The sequence below is a fragment of the Paramormyrops kingsleyae genome, chromosome 24 (genome assembly GCF_048594095.1).
Source record: "Paramormyrops kingsleyae isolate MSU_618 chromosome 24, PKINGS_0.4, whole genome shotgun sequence".
Classification (NCBI taxonomy): Eukaryota; Metazoa; Chordata; class Actinopteri; order Osteoglossiformes; family Mormyridae; genus Paramormyrops; species Paramormyrops kingsleyae.
In genome coordinates this window covers 18,322,841-18,337,013 of record NC_132820.1, presented here as the reverse complement: position 1 = coordinate 18,337,013, position 14,173 = coordinate 18,322,841, and the positions used below count along the sequence as shown (strand labels likewise).

General features: G+C 42.9%; 1 protein-coding gene across 1 annotated transcript in view; it reads left to right on the top strand.

Annotated features, from left to right (window-relative positions):
• The window catches only part of LOC111841797 (uncharacterized), a 45,742-nt gene that overhangs the window by 18,493 nt on the left and 13,076 nt on the right, over positions 1-14,173 (top strand). Inside the window, exons 6-9 of the mRNA XM_072706808.1 lie at positions 3,566-3,670; positions 11,925-12,017; positions 12,418-12,507; positions 13,914-14,006. Of these exons, the coding sequence (XP_072562909.1) occupies positions 3,566-3,670; positions 11,925-12,017; positions 12,418-12,507; positions 13,914-14,006 (381 nt within the window). The remainder of the gene's footprint in view (positions 1-3,565; positions 3,671-11,924; positions 12,018-12,417; positions 12,508-13,913; positions 14,007-14,173) is intronic.

The following is a 14,173-nucleotide window of genomic DNA, read 5'->3' as shown; positions in this document are numbered from 1 at the left end:
ATCCAGATAAATTAATGAAACAGATACACATTTTAACATATACATACAGATTTACATATAAGCATGTCTCCATAGGTGAAGTTGTGCCTGAAGTACACTGAAAAAAATGAAACATTGGATCAACTTAAAATATTACTTCATTTTTTCACACTTAATTTTTTCAAGTCAGTTCAACTTAAAGTAGTCAATCTAATACACAGGTGTCAAACTCCAGTCCTGGAGGGCCGGAGCCCTGCACATTTTTGGGTTTCCCCTCATTTAACACACCTGATTCAACTCCTTGTGCTAATTACCACACAGCTCTTGAGCTGAATCATTTATGGTGGAACAGGGAAGGGACTAAGCTACACAGGGCTCTGACCCTCCAGGACTGCAGTTTGACACCCTTGCCATAGAGTGTTAAGACAATGAGTCTCCACTTCCACATATCTGCCCCATTGTAATATGCGCACAAAAAGTTATGAGGATCAGAAAAGCCATCCCAGATTTACTCACCATCATGAGAAAGACTCTGACCAAAAAGGACCTTACAACTTTTTATTATTTTATTTTGCTGTTCTGACTGATCTTGGTAGTTAGAGAGCTGTAGTCTTGGTGGTTTTTCTGCTGACATGTGATTTTATAGCATGTTGGTATCAAAAAATTGGCAGAAGAACTATTGGATGACTCTCCTGATTGTTATATATTTTAATGGTGTTGGGGTTGTGTTTGATTGCCAGTCCTGCCCTTGGATGATTAATATATGCGGAAAGGTGTTAGGACAGTTGTGATACCCTTTTCTGTGTAGCTCCTGGTACCACCCACTCCCCTGTAGACCAATGGTGCTGGATGTATATTTGCATAGCATGACACAGTACTGTTTTTGACAACAGATTTTTTATTTTTTTTAATCTACCACGATTGTGATGAATAGGGCAAGAAAACAAAAACCACAGAAATGGTTCTTGTGCGTTATCTTCTATGGTTTAAGTAGGAGAGAATTTGGCTGAGAGGAAAATCAATTTTTTTGTTTCTTCTCCAAGCTTGGGCTCTCTAGGAAAAGCATCCAGACCTGTACAATTGAGAAAATTTCTTTGTGGATACACATATATAGGACTAAAATGCACTACTCAGACCAATTAACATACACCAACACAGGCAACCCGGAAAAAGTGAGAGCAACAGGTGGTAAATATTAATATCAGTGCCATACCATCCTCAATCGTGGTGGGTTTCTAAATGAAACTCTGAATATTAAATGAGCAAAGTGATTTGATTTGTTCTTCTATCCCAAGTTGTGGTCTAAAAGCAATAAGGCCACCAACCATTATATCTGCTTTAGCAGAAACACACTCCTTCCACCATTAAGCTCTCACCTTTTCTCAGTACTGCTAAATAATTATGATATGCAGTCTAACACAGTCTAGCTTTATAATCCATGCTTGGTGCCATACATTTAACTCACTTTTACACCACATGCAGTTCTCAGGTGAACATGACTGGTTCTTAACCTGATTGAAAACACCTTTTCTCTTATGCGTAAATGAGAAAAGGCTATGTTGGTCTGAGTCTTTATTATTATGGTGGATTAGTAAAACACAGCAGCTGAATGCCCAAATAAGTTCAAATGAGTGCACATTAAAATGGGGCAGATATGGGCCACCCATTTTGGGCTTGCAATTTGGGAAGAGGTTGACACACATTGTCTTAACACTCTATGGCAAGGGTGTCAAACTGCAGTCCTGGAGGGTCAGAGCCCTGTGTAGCTTAGTCCCTTCCCTGTTCCACCATAAATGATTCAGTTCAAGAGCTGTGTGGTAATTAGTACAAGGAGTTGAATCAGGTGTGTTAAATGAGGGTGAACCCAAAAATGTGCAGGGCTCCGGCCCTCCAGGACTGGAGTTTGACACCTGTGTATTAGATTGATTACTTTAAGTTGAACTGACTTGAAAAAATTAAGTGTGAAAAAATGAAGTAATATTTTAAGTTGATCCAATGTTTAATTTTTTTCAGTGTATAGTGAGATGCAGCTGAAAAGTTTAAGATAAACACAGTAGGCATAAGTTGCAGATAAAAATAGTGCAATAAAATAAAATGGTGCAAATAGCAAGTGAGGGTTCCGAAGAGTTCAGTGTTCAGTGGGTAGACGATTCAGGAGGTTAACAGCTTGAGGGAAGAAGCTGTTCCTGAGCCTGGAAGTATGGGCAGAGAGACTTCTGTAGCGCCTCCCAGAGGGCAGGAGGGAGAACAGACCCTGGCTGGGGTGGGCGAGGTCTCTGCTGATGCTCAGACCACTATGAAGGCACTGTTTGTGATAGATGGGAGCTGGGTACCGATGATGTGCTGGGCTGACCTGGCTACCCGCTGCAGGGCCTTTTCCTCCAGTGACCCCCCCCCCCCCAACATGCACTGTCAACTCAAACTGAGTGTGGGACAGTTCCGAATCTGACCTTCCTGAGTACTTGGGGGTATTTCAGGGGGTATTTTAACATGACCGAGCAGATATGGGGGCAAACCGGGGTGGGGGGCAGTTGACGGAGCCATCCTGACCATGTCCTCCCCCAGGCACAGCAGGGTTCGATGCTCTGTATGTCATGACCATCATTAAAATTATCTGCCATTTGTGCCACAGTCAACCGTCTGTTGGTTTGTTCCAGAAGGGATCGCCTTCATTCACATCTCACTTCGATCAGTCTTGGCCACCCAACACCCTGTCAGCAGATGGTGGTTTTTCCCTCCTCAGACTCTCTCAGTAGGTTCTCACCATGGCTGGCTGTCAGCTCCCCACAAGCCTTGCTGTATCGGTGATGCTCTGACCCAGTCGTCTGACCGTAATGATCCACTCAGATCTTAATCCTGTTGACTACAAGTATCAAGTGTTGGCTTACTGTCTAATATATTCCAGGCCTTGATTCCAGACAGTCAACACTATTCACATCACGTCAGGGTAGTCATACTGTTTTGGCTCCTCAGTGTATTAAAATATAAAAATATTTTATAATTTAATAAAATAATAAAAATAATAATAGTATTTACTCATTATCTTAATATTCCAGTCATAATCCACTGTCCATTTTATTTTAGTACTGTGTACTTTTTAATTTGTTTGCACCACGTTTCCTTATTTTCACTCTCTACTGTCTTTGCACTTTGTCTGTTTTGCACTATATGTCTGTCTGTCTGTGCTCTTCACACTTGCTGCTATTTGCAGAAGAATTTCCCCTTGGAAATTTTTTTTCTTAATTTTTATAAAGTGTCTCTATTCTCAAATACTGTTTCACAAACATAACATGAGCTGAACACAGCATACACATTTGTGTATTCTGAATATGTAACACAGATACCTGTATTTCAGTACAACCCAACCCTGGTGTCATGTGACTGGAAATGTGTGAATTATGCCTTTATAAAGGGAGCCGAAGTAAAGAGAGTGATTGTTTAAATGAGGAAAACCTTTGATTTATACTGGTGTGGAAAATTATACACCACAGACTAATGTTACATTTTATATCCATAATAATGATAGGATAAGGCACTAATGTGGATAATTATACACCACAGACTAATGTGATCTTTCTCTTTTCAGAATATTTAATTCTGACTACAGTAGCTGCTTTGGGAATCTGTGCCTGCATCATTATCAAGGCGTATTTAATGTATTATGAAACAGTACGCTTGGAAGGATTTTACTGTAAGTATGAAACTTTGTACTGGAGCATATTCAGCCTGTTTGTCACTGATAATTTACATGAGTTACCCTTTAAAATGAGTTATCAGAGTATAATTAAACCGCACGTAGTTCATAAAATTTGACGCTCCCCTGTTTGTATCTAGTTTAAAATTTTAACATTTTGCATGATGATGCTTTTTCAAATATTGAGTACAGGAAAAATGGGCTTCACTCCTATGAATATAACAGAGCTTCAGAGTTCTGACCACAAAGAAGAATCAGCATAGGGAAAAAAAAACAGGTCACACTTAATATTATTTTATTTAATTGAACGTGACCATACAGATGCGTTTGGGCGTGTTGCCTTCCTCAGTGTGCTTCTGGTTTAAAAAGACACATCCCTGCTGGACAACCAATGAAGATACAATGAAGGTGTCATGGGCATCACCAGACCATCAGCAGCCGGAAGTTTTGCTGCCAACAGGGACTGTCTGTGGTCTCTGTCAGGAAATCCATAGTCCAGCAACAGGTGGAGGTGCTGAGACCAGGCAGGGAAAGGTTTTCAACCAGCCTGTGTGGAATTATGGTATTAAATGCTGAACTAAGGTCTATGTACAGCAGGGGTGCCCAATCTTATCCGCAAAGGGCCGGTGTGTATGCAGGTTTTTGGGATAACCTTTAGGTCAGCTGTTCAAACCCAGGTGTGAGGACTCTTCAGCCAATCAGTCCTCCGATTAGTGACCTAATTAGAGAGTTGCAGCAAAAACCCACATACACACCGGCCCTTCCCAGATAGCAAAATCTTTCTGGCCCGGATGTGGCCCACATCACGCATAATCATCTGGCCCACATACCGCATGGAATGACGGTGATTGAGCGGACCGCTCTCGTTTGTCGCATCAGATTAACATCTGAGCCAGAGCAGGGCCTTATGTTAGCCACGAGTGGCCAGGCTCTGTCTGAGATCTGGCCATATTATGGCCCATTACCAGTTTCTGAACCTCAGAGATGTTAACCTCGTAAGAGCTACTTTTCAACAGGAACTGTATACACTCCCTGATCAGGCTTCAAATGTGTTTAGAAACAACAAAAGTCCAATGTCTTCAAGGATTTTGAATTCGAGGAAAAAAACAAAAAACAAAAAAAAAAACAAAACAACATCCGTGGATGTCTGATGCTGGGTGGGTAGTGGGTACTGTCGTTTTGAGGTGGACACACCCTTTACATTTACAGCATTTAGCAGACACTTGTATCCAGAATAACTTCCATTTTCAATTTGGGGTTAAGGGTCTTGCAAATGAATCCAGCTTCATCAGTTGCATAAATGCATGTTTATGGGCCCTTGAGTCATGAAAAATAATTAATGTAGTGAATTACTATATTCTCAAATTACTTTTTGTAGTTTTGCGAACAACATCATTTATTAAACAAACAAATCTGAATAGGCAGAATGAAAAATTAAAAATGAAAATAAATTATTATTTAAGAAATATTCCTTGGAACAACAACCTGTGGAAAACTGTGAATTTACAATATTTTCCTTGAGACTTGAAGGAAGAGTCCGTAAACGGAAAATGTGCCGGTAATTTTCTGCCAGTACATTTTCCGTTTTTTGACTGATTTTTTTTTTACAGTGTATACCTTTGCTAGAAGTGGGCCGGAGCCGCAAGCCATATAACAATTTTTTAATAAAGTATTTAACATGTGGTCCATCTCTGTTTTGTGACATTTGGGCCACATTTGTCTAATCACAAGTGGGCCACTTTTACGATACATCCGTTTGCCGGTGCCGGAACCGGGCCAGCATTTAACTTAAACAACAACAAACAACAATAAACCACTAAGGAACTAAACAGAGGCAGGGACTTAAATACTGAAACTAAACTGGGTAATAAGACTAACACAGGGCAAGTGAGACTAATTAGCAAAGACTGGGAAAATAGGCCACAGATGAAACTAATAATTAAATCAAGGGACTGGGAGGGGAAAACTAAGACACTGACAGAAAAAAGGAAACAGAATCTAACACGGGGGAATAAGAAAGACAGGTAAAAACACAACCAAAGCACAAAGCAAGAAACCAAAACAGAAAACAAACCACAAAATTACTGTAACTAGAAAATCTGATGAAACCGATGAAACGAAACAAAAACGGGGCAGGATTCGATCACAAGACAGAGGGGTTCACAGACAACCGCATTCTCAATGAGTTGAGCCTTGCAACCGACAGAGAGCAGGGGAAAACACAAAGACTGACAACAGTAGGGATGGGATGACCAGCTGATCCCCATCAGCGCCATAACAGGAGGGGTGGATGTTGCCAGGTGACAATGGCTCATGCATACGCATGAAAGTTGCTACATATTCAATGGAAGGAGACCAGAAATAGTGACATGAGTTAGCTGACACTTGGGGGCTGTTGCCTGGCTCAAGTAGATGTTAAAGATGTCTGTTAAAACATCTGTCAGTTAATCAGTACAGTCCCTAAGCACAGGACCGGGAATGTTCTCAGGTCCTGCTGCTTTCCTTGGATTGACCTTGACCAGGGTCTTCTGCATGTCAGCTGTAGTGATAGAAAAGACCTGCTCCCCAGATGGTTGTGGAGCTCTCACACCATTCTGTGTGAAGAAAGCAATGCTTAAGTGCTGAAGCTGCTTCTGCTGGCCAGACTGTAATGTATGATTTCACTGCCCTAGTCTGCTTCAGAAGTGGTCTATAGGCTGGTGTTAACCCTCTGGGGTCAAGTGCGTCGTCGGCGATGCAGCGTACTTTTCGTGTCTATTTCAGTTTATATCTCGCTGAAATCTTTAAGTAGAATCATAAAAAAAATGTTGGCTAAATCCATAATCTGTATTCTTTTCAAAACGTCCATTGTCGGAAGTATTAAAGTTTAAAATTAGGTTAAATCGGCAAAAAATAAACCATGTCACCTTACTTTGTTTTACCTGCATCGGGGGCGTGTAGTACTGCTCTCACCCGAAGATCGCTATTTACATTCTGCTACATATTCAATATTAGCCATATTAGCGCGTATTCAAATCACATTCGCATGGTAATTTCATGAACAACGCAGTGGTGAAACACGATCCAGATACATCCCCTTCAGGGACGTGGCCAGGTGACAATGGCTCATTCATACACATGTGAGCTCCTACATATTTAATGAAAGGAGCCAGAAATAGTGACATGAGTTAGCTTTTTATTATTTATTTATCCAAATGAATGTTGCAACTACACCATTTAGTCATCTTCATGTAGCCAAGACTTTGGTGATCAGATATCTGGGATCAAAACAAACTGCCACCATTGCTTACTATGTAATTCTATAATGTTTCTGCAAGTGTTCCAAACTGCATTTTGCAATGTCTATACTTTGATGTCAAATTATAAACTTAACAAAAATCTGACATATTTACCATATACATTAAAATGAAGATGAGTGTAATGGCAAAACAAATATATACTGTAAGAAATTATTCATTTGGCATGAATTAAGTTTATGATATTTGAAGAAATGTGTGATCATGCCCCAGTCAGTGAAAGTGTGTTTCCTACCCCTAGACCCCAAACATAACAGACAGATGGTCTGAGAGGCCTAGGTAGGGGCTGGGGGTAGCCCTATACGCCTTGGGAATATTTGTGTATGCCAAGTACAAAATATTTTTCCCCCTGGTGGCAAAATCCACATACTGATGGAACTTGCGGAAAATGGTTTTCAGATTATCATCCTGGTACGATCCAGCATGGATCGTGGAAGCAGCACATGAGCCGGGAAGTCGGGTGAATAAGGACTTTAATTAGGCAAACAACGAGGAACACGATACACCAAAGAAGGACGGACGTCAATGACTGGACTGCAGAAAACATACCTAAAGCAGACTTAAATACATTGAACTAATGATAGCAACAAGAAACAGCTGGTAACACGGGGATTCCACATGAGGTAGATGAGGGGGCGTGGCACACAGGAGGAGTGGACGAGCGGAGCATGACAGAACCCCCCCCCCAAAAGGCGTGCACTCTGGGTGCTCGGAGAAACAAGACCGGGGACACGACGAATCCTGGGTAACTAAAAGCAAGAAAAATTAATGGGGCAAAGGGAACAGCACTGACATGCAGAACAGACACAAGGAGACTAACTCAAACAACAAACGACACACGACAGGGAATGTAGACAGACACTGGGACACCAAAGACGGAAACATGGAACAGAGGGCACAGAGGGATGAGGAGTAAACGCAGGGGGCACAAAACTTGGAGGCAAAGAGGCAAAGGGCGGGGGCAAACAGGGAGACGAAGGGAATCTTAGTGGGCGAAAGGCGGAAGCCGCAGGAGCAGCAGGCGACCGCGAGGCCGGAGCAGGAGGGACCCTTGGCGACCGTGAAGTAGGAGCTGAAGGGGATGTCAAAGGGGGCGAGGAGGAAGGTGGAGGGACTGAGAGAGGAGGCAAAGAGGGAGGTAAAGAAGCTGCAACAGGCGAAGGCACTGCCACAGCCAGTGAACCGACGAGGTGTCGGAGAAGGGACTGCAGCTGGCTGACAAGGTACCACAGGCTGACCCGCAGGGGACCGCCGAGCAGAAGCCAGGCAACTGCTGAGCAGGAGCCAGAGGACCTGCAGGCAACCGCTGAGCCAAAGCCAGGGGGACCGAAGGCAAGCCAGGGGGCAGGGTAGACAGGACCAGACCCTGGCACAGGTGTTCTCTCACTTTCTGGGAGATCGAGCGGCGGGGACCCGGCCGGGATCTGCCATACTGGGGTGGTGGTGGAGGAGTCACTCCAGAGGGAGTCACAAGGGAAGTCAGGGTAATCCCTGAGGTCCCATTCAAGCTCCTCCTCAATTTTCACTAATGATGGAGGAGCAGAAGTCTGGCTATCAGGACCTCCTTGGGGACAGGGACTGGCACCATGGGAGCTAGGGGCACAGAAGCAGAGTCCATGGGATCTAGGACCTCCTTGGGGACAGGGACTGGGGCCATGGGAGCTGGGAGCACGGGTGCAGGGTCCAGGGGATCAGGAACCTCCTCGGGCATGGGAGTCGGGGGCATGGTAGCAGGGACTGGTGCAGGAACTACGGTGGGGGCAGGGAACGCTGGAGATGGAATCACAGGGACTGGAGCCAGAGGGTCAGGAACCACGGGGATTGGAGAAGGAACCGCCAGAGCAGGAACCACCGGAGCAGGAACCTCAGGCGCCAGAGCAGGAACTGCTGGCACAGGAACCTCGGGGGGTAGAGCAAGAACCGCTGGCACAGGAACCTTGGTGGGCGGGGCAAGAATCGCTGGCACAGGAACTACAAGGGGCAGAGCAGGAACCGCCGGCACAGGAACCTCAGGGGGCAGAGCCAGGGATTGCACCTCTGCCGCGGGTACCGCCTTTTTAAGGAATATGGGGACCGCGGGATGGCATCCCCAATAGACCTGGCCCCCTTTGAGGACAGATGCATCCCCTGGAAGGGACTAGCTGCCGACACAGGTAGCGAAGTGGCGGGCAAACACTCGGGAGGAGCAGCAGCGGCTTCCAGCATGAATACTGCTGTGTTGAGAATCTGGAGGGGTTCTTCCCAACACGCAGCAGGGCAGGCAGCTATTGGATTCTGCCACCCTGCATCTTACCTGCAGCAGGTTTACTCTCACTTCCTCCACTAGATGAGAGTCTTTTGACAGGGAAATCCTCTCCAGAATATCCCCAGAGCGAGCAGCCAGGGTGCGAGCCGCGGGGTCCTCCTGGACCTCAGACTGTTGCAGCCAATAAATTACCTCATTAACTAGACCGAGGTATTCCGCCTCGGTCAGATGAGGAGTCTTCTCTTCAAGTCCGGTCATTCTGTCCTGGTACTCTCAGGCACGGAGTGGGAAAGTAGCACATGAGCTGGGAAGTCGGGTGAATGAGCACTTTAATTAGGCAAACAACGAGGAACACGATACACCAAAGAAGAACGGACATCAATGACTGGGGAAAACATACCTAACGCAGACTTAAATGCTTTGAACTAATGTCAGCAAGAAACAGCTGGTAACACGGGGATTCCACACGAGGTATATGAGGGGGCATGGCATAAGGGAGAAGCGGATGAGCAGGGCACGACATTACTGAAGTCCCTGTCAGTCACCACAAAACTGACCAGGTACCTGGACCGTAACCCACTAATAGGGCGCTTTTCCACCGCACAAAGTACGGTACTTTCGGTACGGTACTTTCGGTACTTTCGCTTTTCCATTGACTTCCGGTCGAGTACCAGTACCGAAATCTCGAGTACCAAAAGTGCCAAACCAGTTGGGGTACTTCTTTGGTACTTCGGTACTTTGGGGTGGGACTTGCAAATGTATTTGCTGTCGATTGGTTATGCAAATAGCCTGCCGCTGAAACACAAAATACAACCGCCATCTTTTGAAACACACAGAGCGATGACAGCGAGAAACAAAATAAAAAGCAGTAGAAACAAAAATATAAAAAAGTAAAATTGAAGGATGGACAAACGAGGAAACACAGGCTTTAATCGCCATATGGTCGGATGAACAGATCCAGTGGTATTTGGATGGCACGACTCGAAATAAAAAAGTTTTTGCCGTTCCGGGCAATTCAGTTTCCCTATGTTTCCCCTGTCGCGCGCTGATTTGTACACAGTTTAGCTGTTGTTTTCATGTCTTTTTACGAAGCTCTTGAGGTAAACAGGCCATATATTAATTTTAAAACATCACATCCCTTTTCTATGTTTTTTGTTTTTACAGATAATAAATGAAATTACTTAATTCTCTGGATAGAGATATTTCTTGATGAAAACGGTATAGTATTGCTTATAAGACTATATTATGCGTGACGATCTACTGTATTCACATGTAATAATGTACCTGAGTGATTTTCAGACATTTCACATACCTCTTTGCTTTAATATTAGGGGAAACATTATTTCCTGATAGACAGGAGAAACATAGGGAAACTGAATTGCCCGGAACACCGTAATACCAAGCCGCTTGGAAGAAATGGGGCACACGCGAAACACCGAACAATGCCGCTTGAAAATCAAAAAAACATAATTAAATAATTTGTTTGCTTTCAAAAGACTGAATTAGCAGTAAGTTAGTTCTTACTGCTTTGATCGGCTTAGCCAAAGTAAGTGTACCTACTACGTAAATGTAATTGATGGCAGCATGATTAGGATTTTACTAAATCTTATACTGTGATAGAAGCTGTCATAACAATAAACCGCATTTTCCAGCCTCAACTGTTAGTTTTAATTTTGTGCTGTCAATCAGGGGCGGTCACTGATGATGTCATTTGGTACCGGTACCATTTTTTACGCCAGTGGAAAACCGACATGAAAGAAGTACCAAACTTTCGGCACTTCATGGAAGTACCGAAAGTACCAAAAGCGGTGGAAAAACACCCATAGTGTCATACAGCCCACACAGTGCATCCTTATACAGCTGCTACAAAAACAACAGGGAATTCTCTCTGCAGGTTGAAAGACCGGCATTTAAGAATAAGGAATTCTGTCTGTGGTGAACAGTGTATAGCAGCTACTGTAACATTCGTACACCAGGTGTTATTGATTGAAACACACACTCCCCTGCCATCAGTCTTACTGCAGCGAAAGGCATCTCTGTTGGCCCTGAAAGACGTCAGCCCTGTTGGCTGGATGGCCGCATCAGGGACATTATCATGGAGCCAGGTTTCATAGTGCATTGCATAATGTGTTTAGCAGTGAAATATTGCGGAGTGCAGTATTGCAGAGTCTACTGAGCAGGTCATTATTGCATAGTGTGCTCAGCAGTGCAATATTTCAGAGTGTGCACAGCAGTGCAATATTGCAGAGTGTGCTCAGCAGTGCAGTATTGCAGAGTATGCTCAGCAGTGCAGTATTGCAGAGTATGCTCAGCAGTGCAGTATTGCAGTCTGCTCAGCAGTGCAGTATTGGGGAGTGTGCTCAACAGGTCATTATTGGGAGTGTGCTCCGCAATGCAGTTTTGCAAAGTGTGCTCAGAAATTCAGTATTGCAGAGCCTCTGTATGGGGTTAGATTTGGAGAAAATAAAAGCACGCCCTCGGCCCACAGTGTCTGTTAGTGTGGGCAGCCATCTTGTGGGAGTCATTAGGTCTGATGATGCTCTTCATCTGGTCTGGTCATATAACAGCTAAGGCATAATTTAGTCCACCCCTGTAAATGCTCACCTCTCAAATATATAACAGTCAAAAGTAAACAGAGGAATAATGTTTAATGGGGGCCTGTTCTATGTTATGTTTAATCTCTTGTTTTACATGATTTATTGCTTTTCAGATCTTGCTCAGAAAATCCTTTTGGGTATTTTCTTCATTCTTCACCTAATATTCAGTTTCCCGTATCTAAGTGTAATTTTTGAAAATGACAAAGGTAAGGAAAACCTTTAACTGTAACCAAACCATTTGACTGTAATACAGCTTTAACTCTCAGCTATCTGGTACATGGTGTTTGTGAAATGTTTATAAACCTGAAATGTTTTTTGGGCTGCTATTAACAATAATGCAATATATTTCTATTTTGAAATTATTATTGAATTACACCCTACTTTTTAAGGCATATACTTTGATATAATCAAATATGAAATAGACAGTAATACATTCTGTGTAAGCTGTAAAATGGACACTTCCAGTGATGGAGTGGTTTTGTTAAATTTGTTCTGTGTCTTCAGAGAAGTATTTACTGATTTTACCGGAACATGAAGCAGTTTATTTCATTAATATGCCTTGTTGTATTAAAACCCGAAATTAACTGTAATTATTTCTGACCACAGGACGACCTGTAAAGATCTGCGAATTTGTGTTTGTCTACATTTTGACTGTCACATTGCTCTTTCTATTCTGGGTTCGGCAACATGTCTGTGGTACATATTTGTTTTATTTTGATATTATTTTAAAACAAGTATTATATTGTCAAGTTTAAATATTTTGTTTAATAAATACTCATATGTTTTACATAAGATTATGAATGTTGTTTTAGAAAACATTTTTAAACAGATGTTTCAATTTAATGAAAATACCCTATGACAGATGTATGGCTGTTTGAATGTATATACAGATAAAACTTCCCGTGATTTTTTTATTCATAATACTAGATTGTTTCTGATTCTCTGAAAAAATGTACTTTTTGCATGACGATTTGACTCACTGAAGAAAAAAATATTCATCCATATCAACCCTGTGACAAAGTAACTCGATGAACCAAATCTAAATGATAATGAGTTAAAATAAACTAGACACACTGAAGCTTGACTACAAGCCCTGTTGAACCAACACATCATTTAAATAAAACCATTCAAGTAATGTGGACACCATGCCTGGATCATAAGCACTTTCTGAAGACGTGAGAAAGAAAGTTATTGAAATACATCAGTGATGAAAGGGGTACAAAGCAATCTCTAAAACCCTTGGACTCCAGCAAACCTCTGTGAGTGTCATCATCCACAAATGGAAAAGACTTGGAACCATGGCAAATCTCACCAGCAGTGGCCAGCCTAGCAGAATTACTCCAAAAGTGCATGGAAAGCTCATCAGGGAAGCTACAGCAGACCACAGATAAAGATCTAAGGAACTGTAGGCCTGGCTCAGATCAGTTAATGTTTGACTCCATGATTAGAAAGACACTGGGCAAAAATGGTGATCATGGGAGTAAAGCTAACATAGGTTCCACACAGAGAGCATCATGGCCACAGTCAGACATGGTGGTGTCATGTACTGCGTGGCTTGAACGAGGGAAACAAGAACAGGACTCCGAACATCGAGCAAACGAGGTGTTTAATCAAAGTTAAAACAAGCAGGACCATACAATCACAACGCAACATTAATGACCGTACAGGGAAACATACTTGAACGCGGACTTAAATATACAGGACTAATTAACAACAACCAGACACAGCCGGGAACACCGGGATTCCACACGGGGTAAATGAGGGGGGCGTGGCACACGGGAGAATCAGGCGAGCAGGGCATGACAGGTGGAGGCAGTGTGATGATGTGGGGATGCTTTGCTGCTGAACGGCCTGGGCGACTTGCTGTAATTGAGGGATGCAGCAGAGCAGTATTGCAGAATGTGCCCTTCAGTGAATCAAATAATCATTTAAAAAACTGTGCTGTGTACTTGGATGTTCTTTGTCTTATACTAAATTTGTTTGGTTATCATACACATTTAAGTATTATGAATAAGCAAACATAGAGGGAAACGGGGCAAAAATTTTGTCATTGCTGTATGTACAGTAGCTGTATGACTGATGCATTTCTCTCTACCTTTCAGCCAAACCCCGTAAATATGTATATTTCTCAGGGGCTTTTGGTCTCCCTCTCCTGAATTCTGTTGCCCTGGCTGTAGCATTAAAACTCAAAGCAGGTAAATACACTAGAGATGTTTGGCCTGCCATTTTACTTTTACTATGTAAACTCAATAATGCAGCTAACTTGTACAAACCCTTTAATAAATATATGGATTCCTGTGGTTTAATATCTGCCACTTACTGCTCATTTACTGACCACAGTTCTCAGTGATTTTTGTGATCA